At 41.1% G+C, this 14,378-nt stretch overlaps 1 protein-coding gene across 2 annotated transcripts in view; it reads right to left on the bottom strand.

The window, feature by feature from the left end:
* Window positions 1-14,378, bottom strand: part of LOC105915880 (lysine-specific demethylase RSBN1L) — a 44,221-nt gene that overhangs the window by 12,376 nt on the left and 17,467 nt on the right. For both annotated transcript variants that reach the window (XM_036148955.1, XM_012850137.3), the window contains 3 exons: window positions 14,218-14,376; window positions 2,787-2,924; window positions 396-538 (listed from right to left, as the gene is read on the bottom strand). In XM_036148955.1, the coding sequence (XP_036004848.1) occupies window positions 396-538; window positions 2,787-2,924; window positions 14,218-14,376 (440 nt within the window). The remainder of the gene's footprint in view (window positions 1-395; window positions 539-2,786; window positions 2,925-14,217; window positions 14,377-14,378) is intronic.

Genomic DNA, 14,378 nt, shown 5'->3' with positions numbered 1-14,378 from the left:
CCACGAGAAGCAGGGTCTGATGCAACGATGATCTCATCCGAGCGGCGAGTCTCACACACACACACACACACACACACACACCGCACAACACGGAGGCGCGCTGGCTTTTACTCGTCTCGCTCCCTGAAGTCGCGCGCTCGCCTGTTTGAGACGCCGCGGATATGCGGGCCACAATGACACCGTGACACAGGCGAACGCAGAGGATAATTGCCTCATCCAGCTCTGCTCGACAGCAACAAAGCTCCATGCTGCTGGAACGCCTGCTGCTTGAAATTGCCGTTTGATATAAGTGTATTTTATTTTTTTTTCTTTCTTCATGAGGAGTCCTTCTACGCACCGTGGAGAGAACACACAACTCATAAACAACACGTCTCAGTGAATTGCTTTAAACTCACCGCTTTCTTTTAAAAGGAGACTTTGGTATATCGGCCACAGGTATCATCTGCTCTCCTGGCCTGACCCACATTATGGGACCGTCGTCGCTCTTAGTGGGACTCATGCCTCTTAGACTGGAAAGCGTTCCCCACGGAAGAGTCCGCTGGATTTAAACAGGCGGGAAAACAGGGATGAGGAATAGGATCACATCAGAGCAACAAGGTGACACAATTCTCAGGTGTTCGTCACATATTTGAGTATTAAGTGTTTTCTTCAAAAGTTGTAGCTGCTGCTGACGAGAACAACCAACAAGCTTCCAGAACTGAAGTGACTAGTTTCCTGTAACTGTATTGCTGTGTATGATATTAACAGAAATGAAATGACTGGAAGGTAGGGCTGGACGATGTAGAAAAAAAAAAAAAAGAAATCCTATTGATCGATATTGATAATTATCAACAAATTCGAAACATATTTTAAGTGCAGCCCTGGCCATTTTATGCTGTTGCTCAGAGACCTGTTTTTAGACACTGAACACACAAACACTGATTTCAAGCTCAACCCTTTATTCAACCAACTTTTTATCAAGACTGTGAGTTTTTAAAAAATGAAAAAGAACATGTGCTCTCTGAACTCTCTGAAGGGGGCGGAGCTTGGTGACGGAGCGTTCCTGGGTCTGCGTTTGTGATTGGTTGGGAGGATGTAATGACTAATATTAAGCTATTAACTAACTAGTGATCAGGCCCAAAATCTGGGTGTAATGATGATCTAGACCTGAGCGTTCAAGGATACATTATTCTGTTGAACTTTTTACTGACTTTTTTTTTTCTATCATCAATATACGTCTAACGATTGATATGTATAGTTATTGAATTATCGTCCAGCCCTACTGGATCGTCATTCATCTATTCAATTCAATTCAATTCAATTTTATTTATATAGTGCCAAATCATGAAACATGTCATCTCAAGGCACTTTACAAAGTCAAGTTCAATCATATTATACAGATTGGGTCAGATTATACAGATTGGTCAAAAATGTCCTATATAAGGAAACCAGTTGATTGCATCAAAGTCCCGACAAGCAGCATTCACTCCTGGGGAACCGTAGAGCCACAGGAAGAGTCATCTGCATTGTACATGGCTTTGCTGCAATCCCTCATACTGAGCAAGCATGAAGCGACAGTGGGAAGAAAAACCACCCATTAACGGGAAAAAAAAACCTCCGGCAGAACCGGGCTCAGTATGAACGGTCATCTGCCTCGACCGACTGGGGTTACAGAAGACAGAACAGAGACACAACAAGAGAAACAAAAAAGCACAGAAGCACACATTGATCTAGTAATCTGTTCTACATTAGATGGTAGTAGCGGGTGAGCCGTCTTCTCTGGATGATGTCACAGTTAACAGAACGCAGAATCTAATATCCGATCCAGTTAATTAGTCAAAATCGGACCCGATATCCAATCCAGGTATCAGATCGGTGCATCTCTATTAGATATCCTGCAAGGCTTCTGCTCTACACTGGATACTAAAGACCTGAGGTTCTGACACAGAACAGAGGACATGTTCTCACAACCATGTTCTAGGAATAGTAGTACCTTGCAAACCCCTTTAATCAAATGTCTACATAGTTTAGCCTGATTATATGCGACAGATCAAGACAAAAATAGGGCATAATTCTAAAGGAGGACGAGATTTTCGAAATCTAAACCCGGTAATTTGAATGCCACACCATCGGGAAATAGTGGTCTGCTGGGAAGATGCCTTTCTTCAGCAGATACAGGAAAGCAGGTCAGACTTGATGTGAATATGAATGGAGCTAAACAAAGAGTAATCCTGGAAGAAAACGCGATAAGAGGCAGCAAAAGATTTGAGACTGGAGGTACACCTCCCAGCAGAACGCCAACCCAAAACCCAGCAAGATATATAGTCTAGATCGGAATCAAAGTAAAAATCAGTGACAAAACCTGAAAATTTATCATCACAGATGCCCCCCGTCCAATCGATCTGAACTCAAGTAAGCACAAAAGAATAAACAAAACAAACAAAACTCTTAGTTTCAACGAAAAAATAAATAAATCACCTTTTATTCCAAGGAGAACCAACTAATACATCTAGCTTCCCAGAGACCTTCCTGGTGTTTTACCAAGGTTAAAATCTAGAATTACTAGATCATCATTTCTACATAACCACAGAAAAATCAGGTGCAACCCCTCCCAACTAAATTTTTTTATCTATCACCGCATAATAAAACGCACAACACGGTTTAAGTCCTCTGATGCAGCGGAGCCTTCACACCAAGAGGAAAACCCTCAACGTTTTTGAGCCGATCTCGATCCCTCTGTCACTTTTCTAACCTCAACCCATTTATCTGCTCAAGCTGCTGTTTTGGATCACTTGCCACCGACTCACCTTCAGGAAGGGGGACTCCTCCAGCAAGCCTAGGAACTCTGGGAAATAATCCCCGACCTCCTCGTCCACGGCTCCCACCAGGCTGATCTGTCTCATCGCTCCAGCTCTGTACGTACCGTGGCTGTAGGTTCTCCTCACCTGATTCAGGAGATAAACGTCGGTAAATACAATCAAGACTTCACAAAAATATATATATTATTTTTTTTTTTTAATCGGGGATGCAAACATCTAAATGCAATCCTTTCAGAGCCACCAGGACAATAAACCAAGAGCAAAAACCATGAATAATGTTTACAGTTTCTTCCAGTAAGGTTCAGAGGAACACGAGATCAGACGCACTGAAATCTGAACGGCGGAGAAACAGATCCGCACGGAGGCTGGGAATCATTACTGGGTGTCAAAATAGACACTGTACGCGTGAGTGTTTGCGGATTTACTTTTCTCTTTCTGCTCCACTGATGTGACTCAGACGGTCTGGTGCTTTTCACTTGGCTGACGGAGCATCGCACGCGTGTGTGTGTTTGTGTGTGACAGTGCATCCACCAGTCTCTCGCGGCTCTGGCCCTCAACAGTCCCTCTGTGTGTGCATGCGTGTGCGCTACGTGCAGCATGTGGCCTGCACGCTGTACTCTTGGCTGATTTGGGATGCGGGTGTGTGTTGGTGTGTCAGTGTTTGTGTGTGCGTGTGTGTGTGTGTCCGAGCCAGCCAAATGCTTGGCTGCGCGCCTGCAGTGAGTCACCACCTGACAACGAGGCAGAGATGAAGGTGGAGAGGCGGCGCAGAGGGAGGGGAGTCAGGATACCCGCGGGAGGAAGAAACAGGTGGAGGGAAAAAAGAGAGGGAGAGTGACATCATCACAGCACAATAAGTGGAGAGCAACGTGGAAAAAAAAAAAGGGGAAACGAACGGAGAGAGAGAAATATTTAAAGAGCCTTGTAAAACATAATGATCACACCCCTTGATTTATTCCACATTTTGTCACTTCACAACCTCACGCCAGTGACAATTTTCCTACGGTCTCAAATAAAAACCTAAACGGATGCTTTACATTAAATCTGACTGTGCTGGAGCTGCTTTGGAGACTTGCAGCTGTGACTGCAGCAAGACGTAGTTCTAAAAATGGACTCCGAGTTACTAAAAAAAAATAATGCTTACTACAAGATTTGAGTCTTTATTTGCACATAATTTTGAAAACCATGTATCCGTCCCAACTTCAGTTATGCACTACCTAATGTTGGTCTAACCTTAACAAAAGTCCAGCCTGTCATCGCATCTGACCTGATCCAAATAGTAAAGTATTCCCTCTCAGCAGGTGTTTCCCCCCCAGGCTTAAAAAAACAGCAATTATTAAACCACTTATATAAAAAAAAAAAAAGAGAAATCTGGACAAATCACATCTGCACAATTGCAGGCCAGTCTCCAATTTGCTATTTATCAGTAAAATTATTGAAAAACAGTGAAAAACAAGGTTCAGTCCTGGGACCCCTTCTATTTAATATCTATATGCTCCCACTAGTTGAGGTTATAACAAGAAACAAGGTTAGTTACCATAACTACGCAGATGATACACAGCTCAACATTACGATTTCACCAGGTGACTCTGAACCCATCCATGCACTGAACGGATGCTAAGAACAAATTAATGCATGAATGTGCCAAAACTTTCTCCAGCTGAACAGAAACAACACTGAAGTTCTTATCTTTGGACCTAAAGAGGAACGAACTAGAGTCAGAGCGTAGCTTCCGTTATTACAACTACAAACTAGTGATCAGGCGCATTGATGGACTCGGACCTGAACCTTCAAGGATACATAAAGACAGTCACAAAGTCAGCCTTCTATCACCTGTAGAACATCTCCAGGATTAAAGGACTGATGTCTCAAAGAGATCTAGAGAAACTCATTCATGTGTTTATTTTTAGTCGAATTGATTACTGCAGCGGTGCTTTCACAGGTCTGCCTAAAAAAAAAAAAAACAATAATCAATCAGGCAACTGTGGCTAATCCAGAATGCTGCTGGTGTTCTCACTAAAACCAGAAAGATAGAGAACATTACCCCAGTTCTAAAGTCCTTACAATGGCTCCCTGTAGCTCAGAGAATAGACTTTAAAATACTTCTATTAGTTTATAAATCACTAAACGGCTTAGCATCAAAATACATTAAAGGCCCGCTGTTGCTGTATCAGATCTTCTGGTTCTGGTCTACTCTGCACACCCAGACGCAGAACTGAACATGGAGAGGGAGCATTTAGTTCCTATGCTCCACAAATCTGATAAAAAACGCAAATACAGAGTTCCTTTAAATCAAGACTTAAAAATCCACCTGTTTAGAGTTGCTTTTAGCCCATAAGAACAGGAACATTGACCAACATATTTGATGTGTGTTCATGTTTTCACTTGATACAATTTAATATTTGTTACTGGTCTCACAACCAGTTTATGTTTTCATGATGTAAAGCACTTTGAATCGCCTTACTGCTGAAATGGGCTATACAAATAAACTTGACGTGACCACACAAAATCCCAATTAAACTGGAGGTTTGTGAATGTAACGTAACAGAAAAGTGCAAAAATACCAAAAAGTGAACAGTACAGATAATTTTAGGAAGTTGAAGGCATAACCACAGTGATCATCAGCCGAATAAAACATACAAAAGTAAGTAAAAGGGAGATATATTGACGATAAAAACAGAGGACACAAAGTGAATAGTTGTTATAAGGTTGGGAAAAACAGAAAAAGGAGATGCTAAAAAAGACGGGCAGATGGGAGTGAAGGGTAGGTAATGAGGATATTAAGCGTCGACAGGAGAAAGTGCTTGACAGCCGCCAGGAGTATCTCTGGTTGAAGAGGCCCAATCCCTACGAAAGCTGCTTAGAAGCCGATCCAAAAGAGCATCGAGTAGATGTCGCACCCACGCTGCGGGTGTTTGCGTATTACCATCGACAAACTGACCTGGCGAAGCATTCAGCTTGAACAAGCTAAACATAAAACTATCTGACAGAGTCTGTTTAACGGCAGGAGAAAAAAAAAAAAAAGCAACACGACTAAATGTTGTGCTTTTCCCACCTCATTAAATCACATCTGTCCTAACACTGATGAGGATGTACAGTACGCTGGATGGTTCTCTACACACACACACAACTTTAAAAAGTGTTATTGAGTCAACGACCCGAATACATGCGCACACATGGACTCATCACATTCACAAGTGACTTTCTTAGTGTCAGCCACAGAGCTTGTGTGCTTTTGTGAGTGGATGAGCCCGCGTTTAATTAGCCCTGCTTATGAGCATCTATTTATCGGCGCGTGTGTGTTTACATGTGCATAATTTAACAGCTGAATAACCCCCGTGTCAATTGCAAAGAGCCGGCATTAGGAAACACTATCCAGGCCTCCAATAAACAGGCCCGCTTTACGGTCTGTGGTTTCGCAGCTCGGGCCTATATTAGGTGAAGGAAAGCAGAAGGAAAAGGGAAATGTGGCAGACTTCCTCCGAGCGCTTATTTACAAGACGCTCCAGCTCGTCGCCTCTGTATACGTGCGTGTTAACGCGTCCTCTCCTTTTGTGTTTAACGCGTATCGTTTTCTCCGCCGTCTCCCCAGCTGCCCCCTCCTTTCGTTTCCTTCGTCGGCCTCTGATCCGTGCTGGAAAGTTAAACGCTTCTCCTAGTTGTTAATTCTGCACCAGCTCCCCTCATCTTTAATCAACTCATCCTGGCTGAACTTACGCTAAGCCGTGGTCTCACTACTCTACCCGACCTCACTGCAACCTCTGTGGCCGTCTGCCTCTTCCTCGGCTCTTAGCGTCTGCCCGTCTCAGTCATTACGCCCAGTCAGTCTCTTGACTGCTAAGACTATTAGTCCATTACTGTGTCTGCGTCACAACAAAGCTTCTGGCTGCTGACTGGGGCCTCAGACACAACTGGACACGCTGTTGTGTGGCTATCCTCAAAGGGAGACGGGTACACGTTAAAACCTTGAAAACACATAAAACGGAGATAACTCTAAAGAGCAGACCTGTTAATGAGACAGTAGAACAGGGCGATATATCCAGATTTAAAAAAAAAAACATTGAGATGTTTTTAAAAGAGATGCAAGATGAGACTATATCGTTTATATCGAGATGGTCTTGCTTACGTTAGAATTATTCTTTACTGTGTTGCAGTAGTTATTTTACAGCTGTTTCTCATATTTATGTACAGCTACTTGTTAAAAAGACATTTTGGATGAAACTTTGATTCAGAGATACCTTTATGAAAAGAAAAACCTAAAGCTAAATTTTGTATATCGGGACTCAGGCCAAAAATATTGAGACATTTCTTAATATATATCGCCCAGCCCTATGGGCAAAGCAAAGCAAATGTATTTGTACAGCACATTTCAGTACAGAGACAATGCAAAAGTGCTTTACACCATTAAAATATAGGAAAATAAAAAAAGAATAAAAGCAAGTTGGAATAAGATAATAAAACCTGGGAGAATAGAAAAGAAAAGCAAATATTAAAAAACAGTTGGACTACAAAGTTGAACTAATGATGTTTCAGTAAAACAGTTTAACTAGAACAGTCGAAGATAATCCTAAACAAATGTTTTTTTAATCTTGATTTAAAAGACGACCTTAGTGGTCTGGATGGTTGATACACTGATAACAAATCTGTGATGTATTTAGGTGTTAAGCCATTTAGTGATTTATAGACTAACAGAAGTATTTTAAAGTCTATTCTCTGAGATACAGGGAGCCAGTGTAAGGACTTTAGAACTGGGGTGATGTGCTCTACTTTCTTAGTCTTAGTGAGAACGTGGGTAGCAGCGTTCTGGATCAGCTGCAGCTGTCTGATCCACTTTTTAGGCAGACCTGTGAAAACACTGTTGCTGTAATCAATTCTACTAAATATAAACGCAAGGATTCGTTTTTTCCAGATCCTGCTTAGACATCAGTCCTTTAATGTTCTGGAAATGTTCTTCAGGTGATAGAAAGCCGACCTTGTAATTGTGTGTAGATGCTTTTGGAGGTCTAAGTCCATCACTACTCCCAGATTTCGGGCCTGATCAGTGGTTTCTAGCTGAATGGAATGAAGCTGTGTGCTAACTTCTGATCTCTCCTCTGAAGAACATTCTGGCAAATTCGTGCATGTATTTTTCAGATGGTTACTTAAACGCGACAGGTGAATTTAAGAACTGCTATGGATGACTTTACAAGAATAAAGTGGCTTAATTTCACACTTGTGACGTGTTTATTTTCAAATCCATAATTTCCTGTTATAATATTCCTCGGGTTTAAAGCTGGTTCAAGGAGACGTCAGAAAGAGAGTGCAGCTAAGGTTTTCTCTGGTAGCTCAGTGCTGCCGCTCCCTGTCACACGCTACAGACTGCCTGTCAGCTGGCTTAAAGCACTTACTCACCAATCACACTTGTTAAAAACTGGCAGCCTGTCCGGGACACATCCCATCTGCCCAGTGGCTGCTGGAGAGAGGCACTGGCATTTGTTCATGTTTTTTTTTTTTTTTTAATCCATCACAAACACATCATGCAAAATGTGAGGTGATGATGATCCAAGCTTTTAGAGGCTGCACTGCGTCTCTGGTTTGCTTATCATCTGATGTTGTGACAACATTCCTGCAGTGTGTGGCTGAACGAGAGACCAAATTACTTCGTAGTACAAGCACATCGTGCATCGACTGCAAGGCTCCGACTACCCTGAGAAAATGGAGAGCTGTAATCTTCTATAATCCCCACCGGCAGTGAAAATGGCTTCAGTCAGGTACTAAATTCAAAACGCCGACTTTGGCGCCTGCCTGCTTTCACGTTTTGAACATGGCGAATAAACGGGCGAGCTCTTGAAGGCGAAGTGAAAAAAAGCCTGCACAAGCGGCTTTCACTTTTTTACCTCTTCTCCTTTTTCTTCCTTTCTTCCTGCCCTCGCGCCATATATAAAAAGGCAGCGGTGCAGTCATTCATGGCTGGAACACAGAGCTACCACACAACGGAGCAGAACCACGGAGTAGAGGGATAAAAGAGACGCTGCTGAAAGACTAAGAGTATGGGACACACTAAGAAGGGAAGAAAGGGAGAGAAAAATGTGCCGGATACACCATTAATCTGTGCGTGTGTGTGTGTGTGTGTGTGTGTGTGTATTATCAGTATGCATGCTCACATCTGTGTGTATGTGTAGACTGTATATCTACATCCCAAGGTCACTGCTGAGAGGTACGATGGAGGAAAAAAAATTAACAAGGCCAGTGGACAATGACGGCAGCCCCGCAGGGAAGAAACTCCACAATACAAGGGGTTTAGTTAGATTAGATCAAATGTAGATGATTAATTTTGATATTCTGGGGGTTTCCTCTAAAATGATTAGATTTCAAATGGGTTTTCTGCAGCTTAAAAAAAAAAAAAGCGACAAAAAAACAACAGATGTTTAGGATTCAGTTAAAATAAACCCAAAGGGAGTAAAACCTCTCGTCTACACCGTCCCTGTGGGCATTGGCACGTTTCCCCTGAAAAGGAGCAGGCAGGTTCTCACTTTAAAGCCACCCGGGAGGTTTGAGGCGCCAAAAGGCTTTTCATTAGTAAACGGCGGACCTGAGACGGGTCTAAACGAAGAGGTGTATCTGTGTCACCGGGCCTCTGGAGACCACCCGGATCAACCGCCACATGCACGTTTCTCGTTTTTTCCCCGTTGTCCTCAAAGCTGGTTTGCGCTCGCCGGGATCGGTTACGAGGTTTCGAGGCGACAGCTGCTGTTAGCAGCCGTGTGTTTTTAAAAAGCAGAGATGAAATGAAACCCGCCCACTTTTATGTGGTTGGTTTTGACTCCCCGACCTGACATATCGTGGGACCGCTGCGATCTGCATTACGGCTTTCATCTCTCACAGCCTGTAAACGCAACTTCTCAGTTTCTGCCATCACTGGCATTTCTTTCTTTCATCTAGATTTTTGTCCAAGTTACGTCTCCGCTGCTTAAGCGACAGATTGCTACGCTTGAATGTGATTTTTTTTTTAGATAAACACAGGGGAAAGCAGATATTTACATACGCTGTATAAAATGATGCATATCCATTTTTTTCCATCTGTTATGAGTCAGCTAGGATTACCAAAATTATTTTTATTTGGTAAATGACAGAAGAAATGGAAGATTGTTTAAAAGTTTGCATGCACTAAGATTACTTTGCCTTTAAACAATTTGGGGAAAGCCCAGATGATATTATGTCTTCATGAGCCTCAGATGAGTACATTCACAACTGGGTTAAACATTGTAAACCGGTAGGCGTATTTTAATGCAATACCTCAAACCCACTTATTCCATAAGTGTTATGATGCAAGATAAAAAATAAAAAATAAAGCAATTCATGAGAAAGAGAACCATGATTCTGATTCATCCATTGGTACCATTTCCAGATGGGGTGTTGCTGCCAACTTATGCAAGATGAGCCCATTCAGGAAGTAGATGGGTTTCGGTGCCAAAATATGACTGCGCTCAGCTTCAAAAGACCTTTATTTTTGGAGGCATGTCCAGCGGTCTGATAAAACTAAGATGGAGGTGTAATCTGTGGATGAAGAGCATGGGAACACCATCCCAGCTGTGAAGTACGGGGGTGACAGAATCGTGTGTGGGTGTTGGGCAGAGTTGAAAAGATGCGTCAGAGCAGGGTGGAATTATTTTTTTTTTTACAGATTAATTAATTAATTCATTTTATTGATTATTTTTAGTGATTAATCAAAATGTTTGACTCACGTCATAGAGCAAATAAAATATATTAAGGAAATGTACCATATGTAAATTTCTGCATTTGGAGAAAGACATTGGCATTACTCTGGCACTCAGCAAAAATAAAGCAAGTGAACCTAGCTGACAAATCAGGAAAGATTTAGTCGGACTTAATTTTCGACAGACAGTGAGGGAAAAAAAGGCCAAAGTTGTTCTCTTTTAAATTGTACTCCTTTAAATTCTGGATAACAATGACTCGGACATGTTACCCTAATATAGATGGAAAAAAGAAATAACTCTACAAAATTATTTCAAGTATTAAATATTTTACCTGAATCCAAATTACATTCATAATTTTTTTTATATTATCAATTTTAACCAAAAGATAGCAGAGATACCCACGGTGGATGAGGTGAATAATAACAGAGACTGTGTGTGAATCAGTTCCAAGGAGAAATCTATTTAAGTGCAAAAAAAAAAAAATTATATATATATATATATATATATATATATATATATATATATATATATATATATATATATATATATATATATATATATATATATATATATATATATATATATCATTACCTATTAATTATTATGTTAATAATATATTCACATCCCACTTTGTAATCTAGTGAAAGCTTTGCTCGTGTGTGACTCATTTTCAAGGAGAAACAGACAAGTCGCTCTTGTCTCTCTGACTTCAGCCCGTCGAGGCTGACTGACTGACGCCTGTCAGCGCTTACGAAGCGGTTCACAGCTGCACTCACTGTTTACTGAAGAAACTCAGAGCGACCGGGGCTTTTACTTGTTGCCAATGTCTCAAACCACACAGAAAAAACGTTAAATTTGTTGCTTGTTGCTTTTGAATGAAAAATTTGCTAGCGGGGCGTGAAAAGTTGCTAAATAGTTAGGCTAGTGGTTAGGCGAGCATGTGAGAGCAGAACGTTAGCTCCTCCCACCAGTCCCTGCGGCGTGTTTGTTAAAACAATGTTGTTTGGGTCGGAGCCTCCCTGAAAAATTTAATACAACCTTAAAAATACCGCTTAGAGGACCGAAAAAGGTGAAGCTTGTCGATCGGCGAGGACCGTTCAACGTGGCCCCGGGGCCGCTTTGATACATATAGGTATTATTATAGGTATTATAATTATAATGCAAGACCATCTCGATATAAACAATATACTCGCTCATCTCTTTTTTTTAAAATCTCGATATTTTTAAAATCTCGATATATATTACCCAGCCCTAATTGTTACTGAATTATCATTCAGCCCTTAAAAAAAAAAAAAGTAAAAAAAAAAAAAAATCTAATCTACAGATTTAACACAAAACATTTTAGTGTTGAACAGACGGATGCAGATGCTTTAACAAGGTTAAAACCACAACCATATAACTTTATTGAGCTCAGAACAGGTGAACAACACATTCTTTTACACACCACCTTTTGCTCCCGTGATGTCGCTACATTAGGGAAGCAACATCCACCTTTTTTATGCACTTATGATTGGATTTCTCAATAAATCGTGGTAAGAAGGCTAAAATACGAGTCACTGTGATCCTAATATCAACATGTAAAGGTGCAACAACAGATTCAATGTAACCCCCAGAAAATGCACGTGTAGCGCTCAGAACCTGGGATTACTGAGGCGATACAGACGAGCTAGGAGGCTACGCTAAGGTGCTATTTAAATGAAAAGTAGTTTTTAACAACATTTCTTCAGTTCATTCAGGCTGTGACAGCAGGAAGGCTGAATGAAGTACAGACAGGTTGTTCTGTTTTAACCCTTTGAGCTTTCAACTTTGGTCTGGAAAATTAAAATATTGGCATCAACCTACATTCTTTAGGCAATAGTTCTAGATAATACGGTTTTAATAATGCTACCTGCGCTAACCGCTAATACTTCAATAATTACTGCTTAAAGTGGCATCTACTACTTTGGCCTTTGCTTTAAAACAGTATTAAACAAATAATTCATGACCGCTCAGAGAGGAGAGGTTGCCATAATACATTTTAATGCTCCTTTATTAGCTTTGTGTATTATTGACTTTAAAAAAAAAAAAACTATTGTTTAAACTCTGTATCGGCAGAGAAAGCATTACATAGAGAGCAGTTTTTTATTTTACAATATTCGAGAGGCACATTTAGATAAATTATGGGCAATTTATGCTTTAGGTGAAGTTAACTGCTTTTAACCAACAACTTGAAGTTATTCTTTAGATAAATATAAATTACTGCGCGCCTTTTATTATGATTCCATCCATCTGCACACTACTGATCACAACTCTATTCGTTATCTTAGGTTCACATCTGGCAATTTGAGAGAGAGAAACCACAAGCCAGCCAAACTGCTCGTAAATACTCCCGTGAAAACTCTTCAAAGTAAGCACACAGCATGTTCTGACTGCACTGACCGAGTCCATTTTCATTTGCAGTGACAACTTCCCTGCCTCCCACCAGAACATGCAGCTTGACTCACTTTAAACAGACACAAGCAGGTCTGCGCGGCTGCGAATGTGTCTCGGTCTATCCCCCGTACAACAGAAAACGGCAAGCGTTAATTTGCAGGCCTCCACCTCTTCCTGTGCCTGCAGGCCTGCATGTGTGACAAAGTTTGAAAACTGAAAACGCTGCGTAGACATTCATCACAACTTTATTTCCTTTTTGCTTCGTCTAAAAAAGAGGACCGACACTGCACGAGGTCATCAAGCAAGCGCTTTTCCAAACAAAACTCTCTCTTCAGCTAAAGAACGAATTTGCACGCCTGGGTTTCCACACATTTTAAGCAAAGCACATTTACTTGCAAAACAGCCGTTGAACCTTTTCACATTTTGTCAGGCTGCAACCACGAACCTTAATGTTTTTTTACTGGGGTTATATGCAATAAGCTACAATAAAGTAGTGCATGATTGTAAAATATAAGAAAAATGATACATGCTTTTAAATGTTTTTGCAGGGGTTCTCAAACTTTTCGCATCCAGGGACCCCTTCATGTGGGAAAGTTTTTCCAAGGACCCTTTAGATTCCTCATAGCTAATGATTTTTTTTTTTTTATGAAGCCTTTTGTACTGTTAAATACATTAGGAATGATGTACCGTTTTAAAACTTGGTGGATATTAGATCCTGATTCTCAATAAAGCCAAACTCAATGTAACTATTGTCATGCTTCCTAATTTTAGCTGATTAGGCTTTTACCTTACTTGATGTAGCGGACAGAGTTAAATATTTGTCCATTGTGCTACTTTGCTGAACGCCAATGCATCCCAACCCGTGGTTGGCGGACCCCCGGGGGTTCGGGGGACCCCAGATTAAGGGCCGCTGTGTTAGAGAATGTTGGTAACTAAACAACATCATGAAGAATGGCCTAGTCAAAGTCTAGAGGTACATTTAATTGCGTATCTGTGTCAAAACCTGAAAGTTGATCTCCATCCTTTAGTCTTTAGATGTGAAAAGCTGGTGGGGACCAGAAGACTTGTGAGCTATATAATTAAAGAAAATTGGCGGTTCTACAAGTGTTGACTCAAGACAACTTATTATTTAGAGTAGCTTTTTAGATTTCTATTTGCGAAAAACAAAAATGTAAAAAAAATGTATTCTTATCCTTCTATTTCACAATTACGCACCACCTTGTTTTGCTCTATAACAAGTTCATTAAGGTTCGTGTTTGTCCGTGACAGAGTGAGAAAACATTCTTCGCCTCCTTCCGTGTTTGACTCACCTGAGAGTAGAAATTAGCCATGGTGGTCGTTTCTATGTCCTTCTTCCCGAGTATTTCCATTTTGACGGGGGCCGACGGGAACTTGGTTGAAAAGTAATCCAAGAAGTCGGGCAGGTTCTTGGCTTCGCCGTGAACAATTCCCATGACGTAATGAGCTGCCT

Source organism: Fundulus heteroclitus, chromosome 17 (genome assembly GCF_011125445.2).
Source record: "Fundulus heteroclitus isolate FHET01 chromosome 17, MU-UCD_Fhet_4.1, whole genome shotgun sequence".
Taxonomy (NCBI): Eukaryota; Metazoa; Chordata; class Actinopteri; order Cyprinodontiformes; family Fundulidae; genus Fundulus; species Fundulus heteroclitus.
The sequence above is the reverse complement of the archived record's forward strand: the minus strand, read 5'-3'. Positions and strand labels throughout refer to the sequence as shown.